This window comes from Camelus ferus, chromosome 5 (assembly GCF_009834535.1).
Source record: "Camelus ferus isolate YT-003-E chromosome 5, BCGSAC_Cfer_1.0, whole genome shotgun sequence".
Taxonomy (NCBI): domain Eukaryota; kingdom Metazoa; phylum Chordata; class Mammalia; order Artiodactyla; family Camelidae; genus Camelus; species Camelus ferus.
The window spans coordinates 2,916,546-2,940,989 of NC_045700.1; the positions used below are offsets into that span (position 1 = coordinate 2,916,546).

The window sequence follows — 24,444 nt, forward strand, 5'->3', positions numbered from 1 at the left end:
AAACAAAAAAGCAATCTAAGGAATGAGACAAAATATTTGCAAGCTGTATATTGGATAGAAAAGCAAATATTTTAAATACATAATAGCTTACTTTAGGCTAACCAAGATGCTTAGTGAATTGAATATGGTTCCTGCTACTTCAAAAATCTTCAAATGCAGTCCTCTTTGGAGCCGAGAATTTGTCTTGGATAACTCATTACCTGCATCCCTTTGAGTAAGTTAGAAAGACAGGGCTCTGTTTCTCGTCATGGGACTGAATGGTGATACACAGTAGAAGAGATACCAGGAAATGAACCAGATAGAAACCATCGTATCAAGGGCAATAATCCAGGTTTCTTGGTCTATGAAGACATTTCAGGAAATGCAAGGAATGAAAATAAATATAGAGACTCATGGAGCTGTTTCAGAGGGAGAAGATAATTGAACAAGATGGTAATAATTTATTATCTACAGCAGCAACTCTGTTACTAGAAATTGCAGTCCATACTGTTCGTTCACCTCTTTTGCCAGGTGAGCTCCCTACCCCCAGCTCTCTAAGGCATGAGGTCCCAGTCCTCACTCCAATGCTATAGAAAAGTTCTAATGAATAGATTCTTTACTCTTTTGCGTGTCAGGCAACCAGTTGTCTATCTACGTAAAATATGATAATGAATCATTATAATATTATTGTGGATGAAAAGATGGGCCAGTATCCCATTTTCCAATGTGGAAGCTTCAGAGACATATCTAACTTGCCCAAAGGCTCACTGCTGAGCTGTAGCAGAACACGGATCCCAATCAGATAGGCTACTTTCTAAAGCCAGGCTGGCTCATGGCACCTGGAAGCCCTAAATGCACCTCTGGGGACTTAGAACCTACAATGGATGTCCCGCGGTGCAGGGTCAGGTGCTGGGGGCAGGCCGGCTGAGGGTGGTGTTTGGAGCCAGGGGAATTTTGTGATGCTTTTCCAATCGTGGCATTTAGATGGTTTATCCCTCTGTCTCTGCATGAACCTGGACCTACTTGAGTTACAGGGAAACCCTTGTTGGTTTCCTCATGTGGGAGTCCAAGTTCACAGAACTGCGGGAGGGGAGCATTTCCTGTACTGGGACATTTGAATCTGATGTGTTTTCCCTGTGGATCTGCTGAGAGAGGGCTGGGCTCAGGTTGTCTCCCTTTAGGTGTTTGGGGGGCTTACTTTGGGTCTGGGAAAGAGCTATTGTGAGAACAAGACCCCACTCACTTCTCCTTCTTTGTGGTGCTGTTGTTAATATCAGCCACTGATATCTGAGTTCCGTAAGACAGAGATGTTGTATACCTTCTTCTCTTTTTTTGAGCTATAACAATTCCATAGAACATTTATTCAGCACTAATCATGCCCCATCCATAAATGCTTAGCACAGGGATATTATACAGCTTTATATGAAAGGTGCACATATTTCTGTTGGATGCTTAGCTATTTAGCTATTTAATGGATAAACTCAATCCATTTAATAGCTTAGTTACCTAATGGACCTTCTCATACAAATCCGCTTACTTAATCTTTGCAGCCACCCTGCACAGGTGGCCTTCATGCTGCTTTTTGAATATTACTGATGAGGAAACTGAACCTTAGATAAGTACCAACTTCACCAAGGCTGTTTGACCAGTAAGTCTAGAACTGGCACACAAACCCAGATCTTCGGACTTACAGAGCCCGACCTGTGTCCACTGAGCTCCACCGTCCATTGACTAAATTTGCCATCTTGAACATTTAGCTTTGTGGGTCCAATTTTATTTCAAGTATGTATGGGTCCCTGAATGAATCGCCCTCCATCCACCTAAAAGACTGTTCAAAATGAATTTTAATTGTCTGGAAGACCGTCACCTAGACCTTCCTCATACTACTCTGAGCATCGGGGACACTGGCCATCAAAGCTGACTCTCCTGAGTGGCATTGCTCCCTGGCCTTTAATGCTTTGTTAGGGTTCAGGGCTTAGTCTGCACTGCTACCCACGGAGTGGAAGAGAAAATAGGAAGTGAGAAAAAATGCTGTCCAGTTGTCTCCTTGTTCTCAGTCTCTGTGTTGTGATCTCCCAGGAGAAAAATAATGAGAGGGCAAAGTGCATCTTTGAAATGGAAGCCAGCTAAGAGGCCCTAGATTCTGGGTAGCTGTCTCCCTCCTGGTCGCCAGACTGTTTGCAAGGAGGGCTTGCGATGTCTGTTAAGTGATTTGTGGGGAGCACTGGGGAGCTCTCCATTGCTCCTTTGTATCTTCTATGTATTGCCTGTGTCAAAACTGCCAATGGTTGAACCAGTCAAACTGTAATTCACTCTCATGGCCCAGAAGGTGGGGTTGGCACTATGTGTGGCTTTAAGATAAAAGATTTGTCTCTCAGACATAGCTTCTTTTTCCATCTTGCCAAAGGTAGACTATGATTTTGGCAAAATGAGCTAGTGAAGGAAAAAGCAGATCAATGAAGAAATGTATGATCCATCAGATGAATGGATCCATGGACGTGAAGATCGGTGTGTGTTGGGAAGGAAACGCGGATTCATATGACTTAACGGTGCTGGGGGAACCACTTTGGGAAGCAGATGGATTGGACACATTGAGACTGGACACGAGGTTACTTTCTCTCCCCTTCGCATTTCTGTATCTATATTTATATCCGCATCTGCATCTGTATCTTCATCCGTATCTACATCTGTCTGCATCTGTCTCTACATCTTTATATCAACATCTGCATCTGTATCTGTATCTAATTGATACCTTTATCTATATCTACATTGATACCTGCCGTGGCTGTTATGAGTAATGGAGATGATATATGAGAAATGTCCTAGCATAGGGGCAGTAGCAGAGCATTGATTATTAGAGATTAGACTGGGTTTTCGTTTACTTCTTCTAAGCACCGGGAACATTTCCACATTGTCCGTCTTTATCTCTGCCTCTGTAGTATTGCATTATTGAACAATTCCCTTTTTTTGGTTATTTGATCCGCATGTGTCTTTATTGGCCTCAGCACTTTGGGGGGTTTCGGGTTAATTTTTGGTGCAACATTATTATTTTTTTACCACTCTGAGTCATGTCTTATTTTTGCTTTCAAGATCAAAATCCAATAACCTCCATTCTGACTTCTTTCAGGCTTTGTAGACAATGTAACTGCCTCCATTAAATGTCGGAGATGTGGGTTATCAGTGGGCTGGTTTGAGGAAACAGTGTTAAGATGAGTCAGAACGTTTGAGCAGAGTTCCATTTGATGCTACAGGAAATATTTCCTTTTTTAGGAGTTGGAAAATGGAGATAATTGAAACCAAGTTTTCTCTTCCTCCTCTTTCTAATCTATTGACACATTGATATATATTTCTAATATATTGACAGCACCAAGTGATAAAGTTATTTACCCCAAGTCATACAGAGTTAAGGTGGAGAACGTATTGAAACTAGGGTCTCAGTTGCCAGTTTTTCCTTCTTCTTTTCTTTTTCATGGCCAACAGTCATGATCCTGCTTCTTAGTCGTACTAATTAGAAATTGTGGTTACCTGCATTGTACATGTTCACCATTCTTGTCTAACAGATGTGTTTCAAATCATGTCTTTACTTTGTGGACCTTGGATTCCTTGTTTGTAAAACCAAGTGGGCGAGAGAGGAGAGGATCCCGTATGTCTGTGCTCCGTTCTTTCTCGGCTCCGAGACTCTATGAAGAGTCATGATGTTGTCACGCAGGGGCAAGATTCTCAGACAACGAAAGCTTTTCCATTTTCCCATTTCCTCCTCCACCTTAATTTGTGAGCATGTTCAGAATTAGATTCTAGGTCCAATTGCAGGAAATGTTTTCGTCTGGCTCATTATTCCAGAATGTCTGATGCCTCCCAGATCCTGCCTTGCAACTTTATAACTTCTTTTTTTTTTTTTTAACTGATGATAAAACTGAGCCCCGGAAAAGTCAAGTGACTTGTCCGAACTTGCTATTGGTAGAATAGGTCTCCAAGTCAGATCTCTCAAGCTCTGAAGCTAAAATTCCTCTCCCTTTTTTACCTTCTGTTCTTACCTGTAGTAAGTAAAACGTGTTCTCCCTCCCTCATCTAAAGGTGCTCATCTCTGCTGGTTATTTCAATGTAAACCTCTTAAAACAGGTCTGGCCAGTAGAGGTAGCATGGGGAATAAATGGTAAGAAAGGCAGTTAAGTGCATTGCCAGTCCGTTGTGGTTCACACAGTCTCATCCTTGTTATGATGTAGACTTTACAGATCCTTTCTGGGTATGGGTCTTATTTTCATCGTGGTACTTGCAGCTTTCAGGGGCAGTTATCCGAGTTCTAGTGTTTCTCTCGTGAGCAAGTGTGTGCGTCAGGAGCCGGAAGAACGGGCTTTGGAGCCGGACACCCTGGGCTCCAGCTCTTGCTTAGTCAATTACTCACGGTGTCATCTTGGGGAACCTGCCTGATTCTCCTTGTTCACTGTCCCCTCGTTTTTGTCACGGCAGTATCGACTTCTTTCTGATTTCGATCGTGCCAATTCTGAATGAGATATTGGACATTAAGTGCTTTAGCATCAAGCCTGTGGAGCAAAGGCTGCCCAGATTTAGGTCTTAGAATAACTAGCCCTTATACTAACTCTAGGTGGAGAGCTATGAGAGGCAAAAAGTCTCTGGTCGAATTCTTTGCCTGAGTAGGTCACCCAGGTGGTACCTGAACCTCCTGCCCATCACTCTGTTTGCCCGATTCTCTTTTATTTATTTATTTTTTCCAGCTTTATGGAGGTATATAAGCATGATCCTCTTCTGACCTTCCTTGGGTTGTGTTTTCTGGGCAGAGGACAAGATCTGGACATCAGTGCAGCACAACAGCACGGAGCTGACCCACGTGCGAGGTGCCGACACCCAGAAGCCCTACTCCATGGCCTTGGACTACGGAGGCAGCCTGGAGCAGCTGGAAGCCGTGATTGATGGCTCGGAGCACTGTGAGCAGGAGGTGTCCTACCACTGCAGGAGGTCCCGTCTGCTCAACACTCCCAGTAAGGCCCTCCCCTGCCTGGGTCCTTGGTGTGGGTCACGCGGGGCCACCGTGGTGTGACAGATGGGCCCTGCAACCATGGAGTATCAAAGAGGGGAGTGGCCAGCAAGGGGGCTGCAGCTACAGTGGTTCACGGTGCAGTGGAGAGAAACGCCGCTCAGAGGGGACTCCTGGTACCCAGGGTGTTACCTAGAGGAGGTCCTGTAGCCTCTCAAGATTTTTTTCTGCATCTTCAAGAGAGGAACGGTGACCACGCCCATCTGGCAACAGTTGTGAGAATGGAAAGTTTCTTGAGAGCCGTGGCACCCAGAGAAAGAGCATTTGAGCTAGACATAGAAAGGGTGGAGGTGGACATGGTGTTCCTGGCAGAGAGGAAGCACCAGGGATTTCGGCACATCCACCAAAGAGCAATGAGTTATCCCTGGGGCAAAGGATGCAAGGGGAGCAGCACTTGGCAGGGAGGTCAGTAGGGCAGGCAGGTGGAGTCCCGTGTGTTTGCAGGGCTCATGTTACCTGAAAAGTGCAGGGTTTAATGAAAATGATGCTTTAAAAACATAGTTTGCTCTCAGATAAAACATATTAACTTTCTGTTTCTTCTATGGTTATTATTATTATTATTTTGGAGTGAATCATTGATTGAGTTATGCAAGGATTGCAAAAAAAAAAAATAATAATAAGATTGCTAACCAAAACCCCAAAGCGTTTGGCAAAATGCTAGGAGGGCTAGGTCAAAGCTTATGCACGCTCTGGGAGCCAGGAATCTTTGTGAGTATCAGCTCATCATTTGTTTTGCAGCAGAAAAATTAAAAGCTGGAGTACCTCAGGGATGTGGAATAGCGAGGAAAAGGCATCAGAATCTTTAGCCTAAAGGAACTTAGGAGCCGATGTTTGAGAGTCAGGAATTTTGGAAGGTTTGAGAATATTAGCCAGTGAAACACCGAAAAAGAACTGCCACCCACTGCCTCCCTGATCTAGAATCTGGAGGGAAGATGTCGTTCCATGTAAGTGAATTTTCCAGATCACTGTCCCGGATCCCTTTAGGCACCAAAAGAGTTTTCAAAGAATTTTTAACTCTTTGAAATGAAAACCTTTCTCCAATGGATTCCACGCTCCCTCGCCTTCTTGAACAGAAAGTTCTGAATATAAAACGTAACCTGTTGCTGACGACTCAGGGTTATCACTGTGGAAATCAATTACTGTGCCTCCTTGTGCTCCGCCGTGCTCACAGGGACGATGAGGGTGGAGGCGGAGGTGCTGTCTGGTGTCCCTTCTCCAGCGTCCGTCTCTGACGGCCCTGCCGTGAGTCAGTGTTCGCATCTGTTCCTCTTCCTCTGTCTCTGGGCTGTCAGGCCTGTGTGTGGCCCTCACGGCACCAGTTTGCAGTGTGACTGTGTCTAGAAAGCCCTCCTACCCTCTGGTTTCCCAAGGATTGGTTTTGGTGGATTTTTAGGAAAATCAGGATTATGTTCATTCTGACTATGGAATTTTTTTGTGTGTATGTATTTTTATTGAAGTATAGTCAGTTTACAGTATTGTGTCAATTTCTGGCATACAAATGCTTCAATTATACATAAATATACATATATTCATTTTCATATTCTTTTTCACCATAGGTTACTACAAGATATTGAATACAGTTCCCTGTGCTACACAGTATGAATTTGTTTATCTTTCATATACAGTAGTTAGTATCTGCAAATCTCGAGCTCTCAGTTTATCCTTTCCCACCCCTCTTTCCTCCTTGTAACTGTAAATTTATTTTCTATGTCTGTTGAGTCTGTTTCTGTTTTGTAAATAAGTTCATTTGTATCATTTTTAGATTCCACGTATAAGTGATATCATATGGTATTTTTCTTTCTCTGTTTGACTTACTTCCTTTAGAATGACAACCTCCAGGTCCACCCACTTGCCAAGCAAATCGGTCATGCAAAGGGGTTTGTTGTGAGGGTTGTTTAAGGTCTTCAACAGAACTCACGATGCAGTGTCCTAGAGCACTCCAGGGCCCCCGTCTCCCTACCAGTCTTGGGCTCCTGCTCATTTATTCATACTGGCACGTGAGTGTTTACACTTAGAGTCAATTGCTAGACCTAGTATGTGCCAATGGATTTGAAAGTCATCGAGATCCTGCTTGTTTTAGAGTATTCTAAAATTCTCTTACATCCCCTTTTCCCTTAATTAATGATGTTTTAGTGAGCATAGAGCTAACTGGCCATATATATGTGATATACTGTTTAGACCACACATATACACATATGTGTGTACACTACAGTATGAATGAAATACACATTCCTTATTTACACACTATTTAGTATATGCTATGCAATATATATTCTGTAATGGTCTATCTCATCATATAATCTTTGTGGGTCCAAACAGATTCGTGAATGCACTTGAGTGGATAAGCCATCACGGCCATCTGTCGTGCTCAACACTCGAGGTGCACAAAACGGATGCTTTGGCTTAGGAATCTGAGTGAAGAACTGTGATGCAGAAAAGCCAAATTACAGATAGAAAAGAAATAACACTCCACAGTACTCTGGGGTCGACGAAACTTAAAGCTCTTTGTCCCCAGTACCTGTACCAACCAAGACCAACTAACAGATGATCACACTTTCTTTCACACGATAAGGGATTACCTCTAGGTGCCACACACTTTGTTTTGGCCAGTGGAAATTAAACAGTGAAAAAACAGCGTTTCTGTTCCTGTAATTGTAATAGGGAGGACAGAAACAAACGAAACACACGTGTGTGCAGACACACACACACACACACAGAATCAGTTCATGGAAAAGGAGAGGCAGAGACATCACGAAGAACGAGGGCCCAAGAGCCACCAGGCGCAGGGAGTCTGATTTCAGGTAGGCTGGTGGGAAGGGCCCTGGGCCCGGTGGGGGCACCCTCCCAGAGACCCAGAGGGAGGATGTGGGACATGTCAGGGCTGGGACAGAAGCTTCCAGGCTGAGCAGCAGCAGGAAGGCCAGTGTGGCCACAGGAAGGCAGCGGAGAGCAACGAGGGGTGATGGGAAGATGAGGTTCGGGGTGTCCCGACCAGGCCACCCAAGCCCTAACACGGCGGATGTGGGTCATCGTGCGCAGGGAGGTCACTGGAGCACACAAGCAAGGGGTCACTTTCTCTTCCTATCTCATATCAAAATGCCAGCCAGTTTATTTAAGTCAGGCTACACCAGGTAGCCCAAATTTGCCAAGCACATAGATGTTGTAGGTCGGTCCCTACGGCTGGTGAGCTAGAAACAGCTGTGAGCCTCCGGAGAGCAGGAACCACATCTTACAGCTCTGGCCCTGCAGTCTAGCTCGGGCCTGTCAGCCAAGGGCCTAGCGATCACCTACAGCCCTTTGTACCTGCTGCCCCAGCTACACGGAGCTGAGGTGATCGTTCTGGCCGCTCCGTCTGCATTTTATTGCTGCCCCTCTACCCCCCTAACTCAGAGATCTGAAAGGCCTCCATCAGAGAGCTGAGATCCTCCATCCACCAGCACATCCCTTCCAGATATCTTTATTTCCTTCTTTCCTCCCTTCCTTCCTCCCATCTTTCTTCCTTCCTTCCTTCCATCCTTCCTTCCTTCCCTGCTTCCTTTCCAACTTCTCTCTCTCCCTCCCCTCTCTCTCCCTCCACATATGCACACACACTCAATATATATATTTATATTTATATTTATATTTATATTTATATTTATATTTATATTTATGCGGATAGAACTTATCCCCAAGTCCATGGTCTTTTCACTACACCGGGTCGTCACCATACTACTAAAAACAATTCTTATCATAGGAGCCCCATAATCAAAACCACAGAACTCTGCCAGGACATCCTAAACACAAAATATCAGGGCGACATTTGAAACATCATTAATAAAAAGCTATTTCTGCTTCATGTGCAGCAAGAATCTATAAAGAAGCTCAGGGTTCCTAGAGCGCGTACTGTTTGATGTCATCCTTGTTGCCGATGAGATTGGCTCTTGGCTTCCGAGCTCCTTCTGTTTGCCTGGTATTTTGAATATTATTTCGTTCAGTCCTCTCCATGGCCTTATGAAGTTTGTGTTATCATCGTCACTTTTATTGAAGGGGAAGCTCGAAGAAGTTAGGTAGCTCATCTGAAGTCCTGTAGCTACGAAGTGCAGAAGATTGTTTCACATCCATGCCTCTCTGTCTTTAACTCCCGTCTGCATTCCACAATAACCTGCAGAAGGAAAAAGAGAATAATGAAAGACCTCAGAGAAGGAAAGAAACTGACTTAAAAAGGATTCAGGTAGCCAAAGAAAAGGTTCATCTTCTGTTCTGGTTGTCAGCCAGGATGTCACCCTAATACTTAGCAGTGTAAGCAGTTTAAAACCATGGTAACATTCATTGTGCCCTCATCTGCAGCTTGGACAGGGTCCAGCAGGCCCTGAGCATCTCTGCTGCACTCTGCATCACCTGGGGCTGGGGCTGGGGTCACCACGCAGTCACTCAGTGGGTGCTGGCTGTGGGCTGGCGTCTTCAGATGGGCAAGTGGCTGGGAGCCCAGTTGGACATGTGGTCCTTCCACGTGGCTGCGTGCCTTTCTCACAGCCTGGAGCCTGGGTCTCAGGGGCAAACATCCCACGAGGCAGAGTGAGACAGGTGAGAGCCAGGTTGGATTTGACTACCTAGCATTGGAAGTCAGTCTCATTTTTGCTGCTTTTTAAGTAATTGAAGATGGTCACGCAGGCTAGTTCACACGCCAAGGGAGGCAGATTTGATTTCATTTTAATGGAGTGTGTGTACCGACATGTTTCAAATGACCATATCTTCAAAATGATGTCTGCGTAGGCAACTGGCTTAAGGAAACACAGCAAATTCTGGGCAGAGTCAGGAATCAAACCCAGATCTTCCCAACTCACTGTACGTCCTTTTACTCTGATGTCCTGCCAGCCATTGATTTAGTCAATTATAATTCAGGCTGGAACCGTGTCTGACTCTCCATGTTTCCCTCTTAGTAACTTTTGTCACCCTTAAAGTGGCATGGCTAAAATGTGTTTTTAAGAGTTTCACGGGTCTTAAAAAAATATAAAAAGACCATCACATGAATCAAGTCAGTGCATTTTACTGTGCTTGAAAGCCACCTTCCCTAATGTTCTAATAACTCACTCGTGGTGTTTCCCTGGGGCCAGAAAGTCAAAATCAGAGGTGGGCAGATTTTGCAAAGAAGACATGCACCTTCATGGGACTAGAGATGTGAGTGTTTCTCAGGAAAAGAAAAACAAAAAACTATTCCACATAAATGCAAGGCATGAAATGTGTCTGGCTGCAAATGAATTTCGGTTCAGACCATTAATTACTTAAACAATCAATGTGGATTGCCCAAGCACCAATTAGATGAAGTCTTTATTTTCCTCCCCACTCATGAAAGACCGTGTTCACCGGTTTTACCTCCAAGGTACCCACAGAAAGAAGAAGAATCCTGTTTTCTAATCTGAGATGCAGTCCAGGGACAGCAATATGAAAAGAGCACACATTTTGGAATCACCAAACCTGGTCTTCAGGTTCACTTTTGCTGCTTACTAGCTGGGCGAACTTGCGCACGTTACACGGACTTGCTGAGCCTCAGTTTCCTCATCTGTCAACTGTAAACAGTAGACGCTGTGTCTTGCGTAGGGTAGACATGCAAGGTACTACTGTGGCTTTAGCTAGTGCTGTATCACATATTCCGAAAGCGAGGGGGTGTGGACTCCCCGGGCTACCAGGAGAGGGTCTCGGAATCCTGAGATATGCCCAGTGAAAGAGTTCGGTCGGGGGATCTGCCTCTTGTAGGCTGTAGGCAAACTCATTTTCTAAGCTGCGTCTCACTTATGGTCAAGGCGGTGTTGCCCTACCAAAGAGCACCAGTGAGAGTCTTAGAGTTTCACATCTGCGTCTCCTCCTCTGCTGGCCCCTCGAATCCACTCATCTGTCTCTTTCTCATTTTAATAAATGGTACCACCATTGGGTTTCTCGAGGCCCAAACTGAGGACTCATTCCCTCCTCACCCTCTCCATTCCCGGTTCTGTGCACCAGCAAATACTCACTCATCAGCTGCAGCTGGCTGGCTTGCAGCCTCTGCTCTCCGATTCCACTGTTCCCACCTCCCTTTAAACCCTTATGCGGAGAGGATATAGCTCTGGTAGAGCGTGTGCCTAGCATGCATGAGGTCCTGGGTTTGATCCCCAGCACCTCCATTAAAAAATAATAAATAAACAAACGCAATTACTCCCCCCCCGAAACTTTTTTAAAAGGAAAATAACCCTCATCATCATCATCTGTTGATGGGACAGGTGTGTCCTATTTCTGCTTCCTCTCCCATCTCGTCTTGTACCCCCCTTCCTACAGCTTGTACATCATGCGACAACCAAGTGATCATCTTGCCAAAGATGAGATCGTGTTACCTGGCTTCAAACCCTTCCCAGCGCCCTTGTAACAGAACCCAGACTCCTGCCTGTGGCAGACAGAGCTCTGCAAGCCGGGGCCCCTCCCCAGCTCCCAGCTCCCAGATCCCTTCCTCCTCCCACCCACTGGACTCATTTCTATTTCCCTTGATTCTGCTTCCTTCCCAACTGGCCCTCACCCCCTCTCAGTACTGATCGAAAGCTTCCTTCCTCTTTCCGTTCTAGCTCACAACTTAAATTTTCCATCCACTTTTCATCCAAAGTACCCATCTTATCCCTTGTTCCATTTCATCTTATTTTAATATTCTGCTGAGAGGTTATTACTATCCAATATTTTCTTCCTATCTGTTTGTTTGTTGTCTTCTTCTGTGCTACACCCGGCTTGTAGAGTGTGAGCTCCGGGAAGGAGGGAAAGCCTTTGTCTCATTTATCTACTTTATCCCAAAATGCTAGAAGTGTACCAGGTGCCCGGCAAATATTAGGAAGTAGCAGATGAAAGAATAGAAGTCCCTTCTCAATGAGTAATAAGTGTCTCTAGTGTTCATGCCATGTCAGAGGGCTCACGGTAGAACAAGAGCCCTTGGCCATCCCACTGCAGGGACCCTCACAGGGCGAAGGCAGCTTTGTGAAGCAGGGAGGGCTGGACTGGGCGGGGGAGCTGCCGTCCTGCTCTCGGCTCCACTGTCAAGCCTGTGACCTTGAGCAAGTTACTTACATTTTATGGGCCTCAAGGTTCCCATCGGTAATCCTACCAGGTTTTATGTGATGCTCTCTCGGTGTCTTTTCTGCCCTGACACTTATGATTCTATACTAACCCACAGAAAGTGAGTTAAAATGCATGTCATAGTTTATTAGTTTCTTTTTTATCACAGCAAGGAAGGAGAGGAGTTGATACAACAAACAGATCAGGGAGAGAGAGAGAGAGGATATTCCTGAGACTCTTAAGGTCATGAAATATGATAATTTATATAGTAGGTGATAGTTTTTGGCACCTTCATGCACCAGATCGTCTCAGAACGTATTTCCATACAGTAATACGGATTGTGCAGAGAAGGTATGAACTTCCCTAAGGTCATAACAAGTGAAGAATAGCAAGAATAATAACTCCTTACTTTAGAGTGTTTATACATCCATTACATTGTGTACTTTATGGCATATTCGCTGGGTTATGAGGTACACACAGAAATACAATTATTCCAGCTGCACAGATGACCTTGGTCAACGTAGACCTCGTGCTGTGATGACATCTCTTGGCTTGTAACCAGGGAGTCAGACCTGGCCCTGGATTTCCCTCCTGCCTGAGTCCTCACTGTACCCATGACGGAGGAAGGGGAACAGAGTCCAGGGAAGAGCCAAGGGGGTGACGTCCCTTGTCTTGGCTCAAGAACTTGTCTTCTCAGCCCTGAGACCTTAGGTAAGGCGCTTCGCATCTCTAAGCCCCAGTTTCCCCATCTCGAAGAATGAGGATGACAAAAATAACATGAATAGTACCCACATCATTGGAAGGATAAAAATGGTTGAAAACTTGTAGTTGCTATAATTTAAGTTCTCAATTTACCTAAGTTCTGTTGAAATGACAGAGATGCCTTTCTAAATGTAGTTTTTACTGTCCTTTCACTTTTGCTGGGAGGCAGGACTGAATGTGGTAAGGGTTTTTTTTCCCCCTCCTGCCTGCCTTTATGGTTGTGTGTGTGTGTGTGTGGAGCATCTGGAGAGAAATTTCAATCAGTGTGCTAGGTATTACAGAGACTGTTAAACTAGAGTCTCAGCCTGGCACAACAAAGACATTGGAGACTCTGAAGCAAGACCATACCTGAGTTCCTCTCCTCTGCCACTTATTTGCTGAGTGGCCGTTGTCAGGTCATATAACCTGAGTGTCTGAGTCACATTTTCTCATCTGCAAAAGGGCTCACATGTGAGCCTAACTTGTAGACTTTTTCAGGAATTACGAGTGCATGTGTTAAGGGGCTGGTCTTGGGGCTTCTACAATTTTAGGAGCCTACGTTCTTGTAGGCAGAATTAGAGACAATCTGTATATGTCGGCAAGAAGTAAAGTGTTCGGGAAAGGAGAATTTACTTCCCCTGAGGTAAAACTCAGAGACCTTCCTATGGAAAGTCATCAGTTTTTAGACAGCATGGAGAGCAGAGTTGTGATGAGAAAAGGCATAGAGGAGGGTGGTGTGATTCAGCCTCAGGGAATGGGGAGAAACTGTAAGAATGAGGCAGCTGAGGTTCTGGCTGCTTAGTGAAGATCAGGAGGCAGAGAGGATGAAAGAAAGAAAGAAAGTGTCTATGTTTCAGACACTTAGCAGCGTGCTTCTGTGGATGCAATTTCCACTAAGTGGAGAAGACCCCTTGAGCTAGAGAGTGATCTGACAGAAAGATTTACCATATGGCTTTAGAAAGAACTGATTGGGTCCAGAGGAAACTACAGACAAAGAGATCAGTCAGGTATTTATCTCAGGAGTCAAGGAAAGAGGTAAGAAGCGTGGGGCCATAGGAATAGAAAGGAAAAAGAAAAGAATGCTTGGCTTTGATCAATAAAGTAGACTCTAAAACAATGATGTCCAATGGAAATACAATGTGAGCTACATGGACAACTTAAAAATTTCCAATAGACACATTATAAACATAAAAGGAAACATATTACACATGATTTTATATTCTTATATCGACCATTGAATACGATGTTTTTATTCCAGTCATATAAATGAGGGGACTTAGAGGTAAGGCACAGATGTCAAGAGAGGATGAAGGAAAAGCAGGATTGGAATCTTGAGTCCAGATTCCTTATTTGGTGTGATAGTTCTACCAAATAAGGAGAGATGTATTTACTGAGGAAAGCATATTTATATGTGATGTAGCTGGTTACAATGTCATATGTATATATACAATGTCGTACGTATATCGTATGTACACAGATATAAAACAAACCCTTCCCTATATATACCTGCCTACAAGGTGTGCATATATACATTATTGTTGTATTATATAATGTTATATAATTATATGTGCATTATATAATTATTATATTATATAATATATATGTGCACTTATGTATGTATTTTTTAATTTTCAGATTCCCAGTAATCCCTATGTAGGAGGCATTTAAAGTAGGAGAAAGACGGAAAGGAAAGATATTAACATTAAGCATAGTTTTTGAATCTAATACTTGCAATGTATCAGGCTTTTTAACAAGTATTTTCAGTTCCTAACACAGATGAACTGTAAAACCACCTTGTTTAATCCTTACAATGGCTTGTGGGATGTAGGTTATTGCTGATGAACAAACTGAGGTTCAAAGAGGTTAAGTAAAGAACCACATGACCCCCTCTACATCTGTAGAAATGCACACAAATCTTAAAACCCGTTATGATTAAATTCAGTTTCTTGGACAAGCAAAACCAATCTTTGCTTGAGTCTGCCAGGTCATCAGCTATCCCCACACCAGTTATACAACATTCCCTTGTCTGAATCAATCCAGGACTGGATTTTGCCTAGTAAACTGTATCATATAGATACAGTCAGCAGTCAGTCCAAAATCTATCTGGGTAATCATTTCATAGGATGCCCCCAAGAATAGAAAACTAATTCTCTCTTGGAACACATCACTGGCAGGGAAAAGAAGTCAGATAAGGAGAAAATCAGAAATGAAGTTGCTGACACTCTAACAATCCATCTGTATATTCAGCAGAATTTTTGGATTGAGTTTACAAGAGATAAGATGTCAGAGTATTGGAGTAGTTGCAGAAACCACCTTGGGAGGATTAAGAAAAGGAAAGAGAGAGAGGAAAGAAGGAAGGGAGGAAGGAAGAAAGGAAGGAAAAAGGAAGGGGAAAAAAAACCTTTTGGGTAATTGTCTATGAATTAAGATCCTGCATTTTGTCTCATTTTGTGTCTTGAGTAAAACTGAAGACACTCTCAACATGGAGACATGATCTTAGGCAAGTAACCCAGTGTGATCTTCCCAAGGGCCTCAAGTTATGATGTTGACATACAAGGGTCCAGTTACACAATGGATGCAACTTTTCAACACAGTGAGTTTCCTAGAGGGAGGTGAGGATTTGTGGCAACTGGAGCCCTGGGTGGTTAACTCATTGGCAGCTAAGAGTCAACAGAGGACACATATTTCTTGAGTGGTAAAATTGAAATAAAAATGTCTTCTCCAAGTGAGACTTTTTCCAATTCTGTGAGTTCTTCAGAGATAACTGCTGAGTCTTATTCATTTCTGTATTCTTCTAGAGCCTTACTTGACACTAGGTACAAAATAGGTACTCAAAGAAATCTTTCTTATATGTAAAAATCATATGAGAGTTTGGTCAAAAATACTTTGAAAAGCAAGAATGTGTATTCCTATATTAGACAGGATAGGGTAAATTATACTATCATAACAATAAGGGAGGGAGGGAGGGAGGAAGGATGGAAGGACAGAAGGAAAGAAAAGCTTAAAGTCTTAAAACAATGAGGTTTCATTTTTCAAGTAGGCCAGATATGCTTCATGGATTGGCTGGGGTCTCTGCTCTATGATTTCTCCCTCTGGGACCCAAAATGACAGAGTAGTTCCTCTCTCAAGTGTCACCTTAAAAAAGGAAGAGAGGACTCTGGGGTGCCTCCAGCCTACTGCAGCCTGGGCGTGACATTTGTTACTTCTGCTTACAACTCATTACACAGCATGAAATGTGTAGGGGAAGCAAAATAATTTTTCCTCTAAACTTCTGAGTTCCTGGCTGAGAGCCTTGCAACAAAAGGACAGATTAGCAAGAGAAAAACAAACAGAAGTGTATTCACATGTACACCTCATGTGTGCATGGGAGATACCCAGGGAAAAATGAGTAACTCAAAGAGGAGGCTTAGAACTCCAGCTTATACAGCATCTTCAACAAAGACTAATAAGTTAATAGGATAAAGGACAGCAGTGTTAGGCTTCCAACAGCAAAGATAAAAGCTACTTAGTGAAGTCTGTTATACAAATGCCTCTGGTGCCCCTTCAAGGCTGACAGGCTCTGAAGTTGTCTCCAGGTGATGAACTTTTTGTCCTCTTGGTAGCGAAGGGAGATGGACACCTTGGAAATGTATGTCCTTGCTTTCAGGCAGGTAGGGGGAGGAAAAGAGCTTTTCTTGTCTCTGAGTCTCCTCGGTTGTCTTCAGCTCAAAGTAGTCCTTATGCCAAATGACGCATTTTGGGGTGGCACATTCTGTTGCCCTTCAAGTACCTACAAACTGAAAGAACCAGGATGTATAATCCTACCATATGCCTGGAAGGTGAAGAAATAGCAATAATTGGTGCATAGCCTCGATGTCAATAACCCTGTGGGAAAAACAGGGAAAAAAAGACCAAAAAAAAAAAAAAAAGTCATAGCCAAATAAGAATTGAAATAAAAGGGCATTTGCAATATTGCTTTTTTTTTCTTCTCATCTGCTATAGTGTGTATCATGTTCTTTTCTTTTCTTCTTCTTTTTTTTTTTAACGCGGACACACCAAAAAAACTATACCAGACCTCCAAGCTACTACAAGCTATTTTTAAACCTCTATTTATAGATTTTCCTGTAAGTATGAATATACATGGCCTGAATTTTAGTTTCAGCTAAAGTGAAATTCTTGATTGATATCAAAATTCGCTTTAGCATTGAGTTAGCGTTGCAGTTTTAGTATTAGGTTTTGCTAATGTCAAACTAAATTGGACAACTCCTATTTGGAAAGTACTGCTTTATTCCTTCTTTTTTCTTTTTCTTTTTCTTTTTTTTTTTTTTTTGAAAATCAAAGCAAATTGGGAAAATTAACTTTGTAATTAGTCACAAAGGCTGAGCATGCCTGGGGATAAAACTGTTTCTATATGCATATGTTTGTGTACAGATAAAAAAACATACCGAATTCTTTGATTCACACAAATGGCTCTTTTAATGCTGCTTCCATGAGTCTGTTGCCGCTGCAGTAGGACCCACAGGTGTGTGTTTGTTTGTCAAGATGAGGTGGCACACCACAGTGAGTGGCTGACATAGTTTCCCTCATACTCTGATTGCTGGCCTACTCAGTCTGACAGCTGAGAGATGGACACCCTTGGTCAACGAGGGCTGGTTCGCTGGACCACAAGCGCCCCCTGGCGGTGAGCATCCCCACAGCCCCTTGGGCCATCTTGCACGGGTCCATTCCACAAGCTTGGATAACGGTGGCTCCTTCTGCTGCTCCATATTTTACCTTTGGGGACGTTGTTGTGCTCTTTCCAGACTTTCAGAGGCAGCCGTTGATGGTGGGCAGACTATAGCATAGGACCAAAGGGAGGTACTTACTCTGGATTATAAAATACACATTCATGGCAGCTAGATGTGCTTTCTGCAAAAGATGGGGTATGGGGGAGGTGAAAATGCCTGGGCAGTTAGAGATTGGTAGAAATCCTTTGATGCTACGAAGGGCTTTCAACATCTGACAGCTGGAGAAATTTTAATCAATGAATGAAGCTGAATGAAAATATGGCCTGGGGCAGTTTATGCTGCAGGTGATTTTTTTTCTTTTTTTAATTTTTATTTTTTATTGAAGTATGGTTGATTTATATATTGTGTTGGTTTCTGGTCTACAGCATAGTGATTCAGTTGTACATACATATATGTATGTTCTTTTTCATATTCTTTTTTATTTCAGATTACTGCAAATTATTGAATGTAGTTCTCTGTGTTGTACAGTAAGACCTTGTTGTTTATCTATTCTGTACATAGCAGTTGGTATCTGCTAATCCCAAACTCCTGATCTAGCCTTCCCTCACTTGGGAGCCATAAGTTGGTTTTCAATGTCTGTGAGTCTCTCTCTGTTTTGTAAATAAGTTCACTTTTTTTAGATGCCACATATAATAAGTGATATCATGTGATGTTTGTCTATCTCTGACTCACTCCACTTAGTATGATCATCTTTCCTTCCATCCATGTTGCAGAAAATGGCATTGTTTCATTCTTTTTTTATGGCAGAGTAGTATTCATATGCTACAAGCAGTTTGAATGCATCTCTATAGGCACAGCTAAGGGTGCTAGAGTTCTGATTGATTGCCACCAAAAATCCAGTCCCTCCTCCTGCTAAATGAAGGATTGGAGGATGGAGTCTGCTGTCTCAGAGGATTCTTTAACCTACACACGTGTGCTCTGGGTGCCACGGAATTCTATGTCCTTGACGTGATAAGTCAGGCTTCTGGTGTCTTAGTGACCTCATGCATTTCACAGTTTAAATGGGAGCACGTCTTCTCCACTGAGCACGCAGGTGCTCAGGCCCTTAAGCATGCACCATCTCATCTGCTTCGCGCTGCTGTTCTGATCAAGGTAAGTATAATGCCTCCCCCAGTTATTCATCTGTGCCCTCGGGTCTTTGGTGGATGTGTGCTTTCCTGCCTCAGGGCAGAGCTAATTTCATTTCTCAGCCTCCATCGTGCCTGAGTACACAGTTTACCTAAAGGTTAAGAATTATGAATCTAATTAAGAGGATGGAGCAATTCCACTACATTAACATTAATAGTGCATGGGAAGCACTCCCCGTGGCTTCATTTTTTAAGCACTAGCCATTTCCATGTCTATTCTCTCTCCCCTCTATTTTTTTTCCCCTTCCTGGACCGCTTAATGAAAATCTAACGGTAGCAGTGGCACCTACTTTGATGGACGAGGAACGGTGATCGTTGCTCCTGTTTGTCTCTTTCTTACTCCTTCACGGCTAAGGGCAGCATCCTTGGGACATGCTTGCCTATTGATCAGAGGTGGGAGAAGAAACCCAAAGGATGAGGAGTTGTCAAGAAAGCTGTGCTTCTGACAAATATGATGCGACTTGTTCGTCAAATGACAAAATGCGAACTTTTCCTTCATCCTAGAATTGAAAGGTCATTACAGTAAGAGAGTGAATTTTATAAAGGTTAAAGTAAGTGATGGATGGCAATGTGTCATGGAATCCCTGGCCTGGCAGCACTGCCTGGTATCAGGCTCTCTTGTCCATCAGTGAAAGCGTGCTTTCGTCCTGTGTTTAGCCAGGAAATCCTCTGGCATCCGGAGCTTCCGTGGAGAAAGCCTAGAAGTTGCTCTGCTTTGTGAATTCCGCTTTAAACCTTCACTCAAGAGCATCCTTGAGGGAGCGCCAAGGGTCCCAGAGATTTCAGCAACTAATTGAAAGGTTTAGGAGCAACTGCTTCACCTGACATGTGTCCCAGAGATACTGAGGGGAAAAGAGCCAATGGAGCGTATATTGAACAGGTCGAAAGAAATGGCCCAGGAAACTGGGTGATATGAAGTGAGCCTTCAAAAGTATTTTATTCACCAAATTTGATAGTCTGCAGTTTATCTTCCCTGCTTGGGTCCTTTATTACCTTTACTTCCTTATTCATTATTATTTATTTTCCTTATATATTAAATAATTTGTCACTATTTAAATGTCTTATTTAGTATCTTATTTGTCCCCAGGGGTCCTTTCTGATACTGTATTCTTGAGCTCAGCGTTTCCCAAGGGCATAAAACACAAGAAGGTTTTATGTGGTACATGGATGGACTTAAAAAAGATTACCTATGTTTTCATTTTTTATTGAAGTACAGTTGATTTACAATGTTGTTAGTTTCAGCTGTACAGCAGAGCGATTCAGTTATACATACAAGTATGTGTGTGTATACGTATATTTATATATACCCTTTGGTAAGCATAGTTTGTTTCCTATGTCTGTGAGTCAATTTTTGGTTTGTAAATAAGTTTGTTCATATCATTGTTTTTATATTCCATATATAAGTGATTTGTCTTTCTCTGTCTGACTTACTTCACTTAAAAAAATTGCAGGGGAGGGATCACTTACAAACTCATTCTGTGAGGCCACCATCACCCTGATACAAAACCAGACAAAAACATCACAAAAACAGAAAATTATAGGCCAATATCTCTGATGAACATAGTTGCAAAAATCCTCAACAAAATACTATCAAACCAACTCCAACAATACTTTAAGATCAAGTGGAATTTATCCCAGAGATGCAAGGATTTTTCAATATCCGCAAGTCAATCAATGTGATGTACCACGTTGACAAGTTGTAGAATAAAAACCAAATGATCATCTCAACAGGTGTATTTTCATTTTGTTACAAAAAATATATGCAATTAGCACATCAAACCCATGGTTTCAAATCTCTTGCTGCTAAAAGAGTATTGTAAGTTAAAAGGAAGTTAGTAAATTTAAGGTCAATTAACTTAATAATAAAAAGTTGTGAAGTAACTATTAGCGCAGGAGGAAACGGTAATAAACTCAAAGCTAGTTCCACTATGACAGAGGGTCAGGCAGCGCTAGGGTGCTTTTCCTTCCCCAAGACACGCAGGCTCTGTTACTCATCCATGTCTCATGCCCGGCCCCACTTCCCGAGGTGCCTTTGTTTTTGTTTTTCCTTCTTTTTTCAGTTGTTGTTTTATATATATATATATATATATATATATATATATATAATTTTTTTTTCTTTTTGAAGTATAGTCAATGTACAATGTTGCATCAGTTTCTGGTGTACAGCACAATACTTCAGTCATAATGAAACATACATATATTCGTTTTCATATTCTTTTTTAACCATAAGTTACAACAAAATATTGAATATAGTTCCCTGTGCTATGTAGTATGAACTTGTTTGTCAATTTTATATATAGTATATTAGTATCTGCAAATCTCACACTCCCAGTTTATCCCTTCCCACCATCTCCCTACCGGTAGCCATAAGTTTGTTTACTATGTCTGTGAGTCTGTTTCTGTTATGTAAATAAGTTCATTTGTCTTTTTTTTTCTTTTCTTTCTTTCTTTCTTTTTTTTTAGAATCCACATATAAGTGATATCGTATGGTATTTTCTTTCTCTCTCTGGCTTACTTCACTTAGAATGACATTCTCCAGGAACATCCATGTTGCTGCAAATGGTGTTATGCTGTCAGTTTTTATGGCTGAATAGTATTCCATTGCATAAATAAACCACATCTTCTTTATCCAGTCATCTGTCAATGGACATTTAGGTTGTTTCCATATCTTGGCTACTGTAAACAATGCTGCTATGAACAGAGGTGCCTTTCTCATGCAACACGTGGGTAATGTCTCTTCTTTCTTTTCCAAGGTTGCCTCCTCCATGAAGCCCACTCTGATTCATGCAGGCTGAGTTAATGTCTGTTCCCTCCATTCCCTTTTTACCTGGCTCATATCTTCATGGCATTATTTATCCCATTTATTATAGCCAGTTGCATACCTATGCAAAGAGGTATCCATTTTAATATTCTCAGCCCCTGGGTCTGCCATTAGAAGATACTAAATGATTCACTTTGAATATACAGTTTCTCCAGACTTCTCTTAGGGAAGTCACCAATGTGCTCCAAATCCCATGGCAATACTGGGAAGTGATCTCTTGACTTGACCCAGTGGATCACTGTCTCCTCTTTGGAATACCCGCTTCATTGAGCGAAGACACAATGCTTTACAGTTCACATCTCCCTCCCTCTCTGTTTTCACCGTCTTCTTTGTTGCTTTTTTTCTTTTCTCCTCACATCTAAAATGAGTTGTCGACCCCAGGGCTTGGTCCTGGCCCAATTCTTCATCCTGGCATCTCCTTCAGGGCTACAATTCAGCCTCAGGCTGGAGATTCACACTTAGACATCCAGCCAAGATGTCTTTTCTCAGTGCAGGTTTCACAGACCCATCTGCCTGATGGTCTCCTGACATGTAGAAATAATTTTCTAATCGTTTCCCTCTGTATCTGCTCCTCTAGGATGTTCCCCCAGCTTCGTCAATGGCAGCTCGCTCTGTCAGATTCTCAGACCAAGATACCTCAGAGTTACCCTTGATTCCTCTTTTTCCCCAGGCCTCCTCCTAACATGCTTCATCCTACTGGCTGTGCTCCAGTAGAGTTAGAATTTATCCATGCCCACCTCAGACTTGGTCTTTCCCAAGTCCCCAGCTGCATCATCTTTGATTTAGACTGAAGTGATTGCCTTCTACCTGGATTTTCTTGCTCTTTTCCATCACACTCCATTTTGTTCTTAACCTAGAAGCCAAAGTATGTTTCTTCTTGACCCCGAAGATCCAACGTCTCTGCATCTCACTTAAAGTAAGACTGGTGGTTTCTCAGGCTCTCCATATTTTGGATCCACTTCACTCCTCCAAATCGTCACCAGCAATGGCTCCCTTTTGATTACAGCACTCCGAGCAGAGGTGAAGGAATACCTCATGATGGTTTTGAGTCTTATTTCTTTAAAAATTAATGATGGCCAACATCTTTTCATGTGCTTGTTGGTCACTTGTATGTCTTCTTTGGCGAAACATCTGCTCTAATCCATGGCCCTTTTTCGATTTGGATTTTTGCCTTCTTGTTGTCAAGTGTTTTACATATTCTGGAAAATGGGCTCATCTCAGATCTATGATTGTGAATATTTCCTCCCATTCTCTGGAGATCAACTTCCTTGGTGTCATGTCCTTTGATGTAAAATTTTTTAATGAAGTTCAATGATCTGGGTTTTTTTGTTTTTTATTTTTTCTTTCGTGATTTGTGTTTTTGGTGTCAAAACTAAAATCCTCCTTAGAGTCTGTGAATTCATTCCCTTGCCTGCAAAGCCCTTTTCCAGTTTACCACATGCCTGGCTCCTTCACCTCTTTTAGAATTTTGCATAAATATAACCCTTTGTTGTTCATCCTGTGTAACACTGTAACCCTTCTTGGCCCCAGCACTCCCTTCCCCCTTTTCTTCTGTTTTACTTTGCTTCACCAGTTATTTCCGTCTGATGTAATTTGTTTACTTGTGTAGGCATGTCTCCAGCCCTAAGCTAGTGGCTGTTTACAGTCTAAGCTATTCCCTGCGTCTGGAACAGAGCCTGTCAGGTGCCTGTGGACTTACAAGGACTCTCATTTACACCTTGCATTTACGCAAGTTCATACTGGACGTGATTTAGAAGCTGACATTCTCTTATCTCCTTTCGGGTATGTCTGAATACTAGAAAAATTAGTAGTTATTGGTGAGAAGCCTGGTTTATAAAAATAGCCAAAAATAATGGAATTTTAGTGTGTTTATCTTAGGAAATGCCTACGACGCTTGTTTTTCTTACAGGTGACTAGCAACTTTCTCTAGAAAAGATTAAATATCTCTTTTTATGCTGTAAATTATTCTAAATCATTTTAAAGTTTCTTAAGTTAAAAAGACATTGAGGGGGAGGAGATGCTGGCAGGGGACTTCTGCTTGTCACCAGGAGGCTGATTCTCGCTGTGTCAAAGCAGTTTTATGTCCCTTACCTCACCTCCCTTGGACTTCAACTGTTACTGCATCATTGGTGTAATTATCTGCATAATCATCAGTATCCAGCAATATTTAGAAAGTTTCCACCTCCCCCTGGGGCCAAGCTAAGTTGAGCTAGAGAATCACACATCTGGGATTTTTCCAGGGCGATCTTGATTTAAAAATAAGTTTATTGAACAATGTAACCCAGTTTTTGCCTGAAGACACATGGGCTGAGGAAACAGCACCAACACTTCACCGCTTGGGAGCTGAGCTGATGACCTACGCCAATGTCACGGCTCTTCTCAACCGCAGCTTCCTCATCTGCAAAATGAGGTTATGGTGAGCGTTACAGGCAGTCATTCCTGAGGGAGGGGCCGCGCACCATGCAAACCATGTGCTCAGCTTCATTTGCTAGTAAGCCAGGCGTGGAATCCTGTGAACGGTAGCAATCATAAGAAGCGTCAAGCTTATTACAAATAATAATTGTATTGTCTTAAGGAACTACAATACTCAGGCCTAAGGCTCTGTGTCATCTTTAAAAAATTAATATGTGCTCAGAGTGTGATTTCCTAGTAGATGTGATTCACTGACGGCAGTTGTGGTGTTGGTACAGAGGGCCATGATGGAAAGGACGAGGAATCCACAATTCCTGAAGGGTTTTAGTAATCAATGTCATAAACAATGTCTATGTATTTGTGAGTACATTTTCTTTTCTGCTTCTTAGCCTGATTTTTTTTTTAATATTTCAGCTAACCTATGTTTCTTTAAGGCCTTGAGAATGAAGATACATTTTAATATTCAGTAGGCTTTGTTCAGTAGGACTACTTCCCATA

General features: G+C 42.5%; 1 protein-coding gene across 1 annotated transcript in view; it reads left to right on the forward strand.

Annotated features, from left to right (window-relative positions):
• CNTNAP5 (contactin associated protein family member 5) overlaps positions 1–24,444 on the forward strand; it is a 735,160-nt gene that overhangs the window by 509,688 nt on the left and 201,028 nt on the right. Inside the window, 1 exon segment of the mRNA XM_032479187.1 lies at positions 4,776–4,976. Coding sequence (XP_032335078.1) covers positions 4,776–4,976 — 201 coding nt within the window.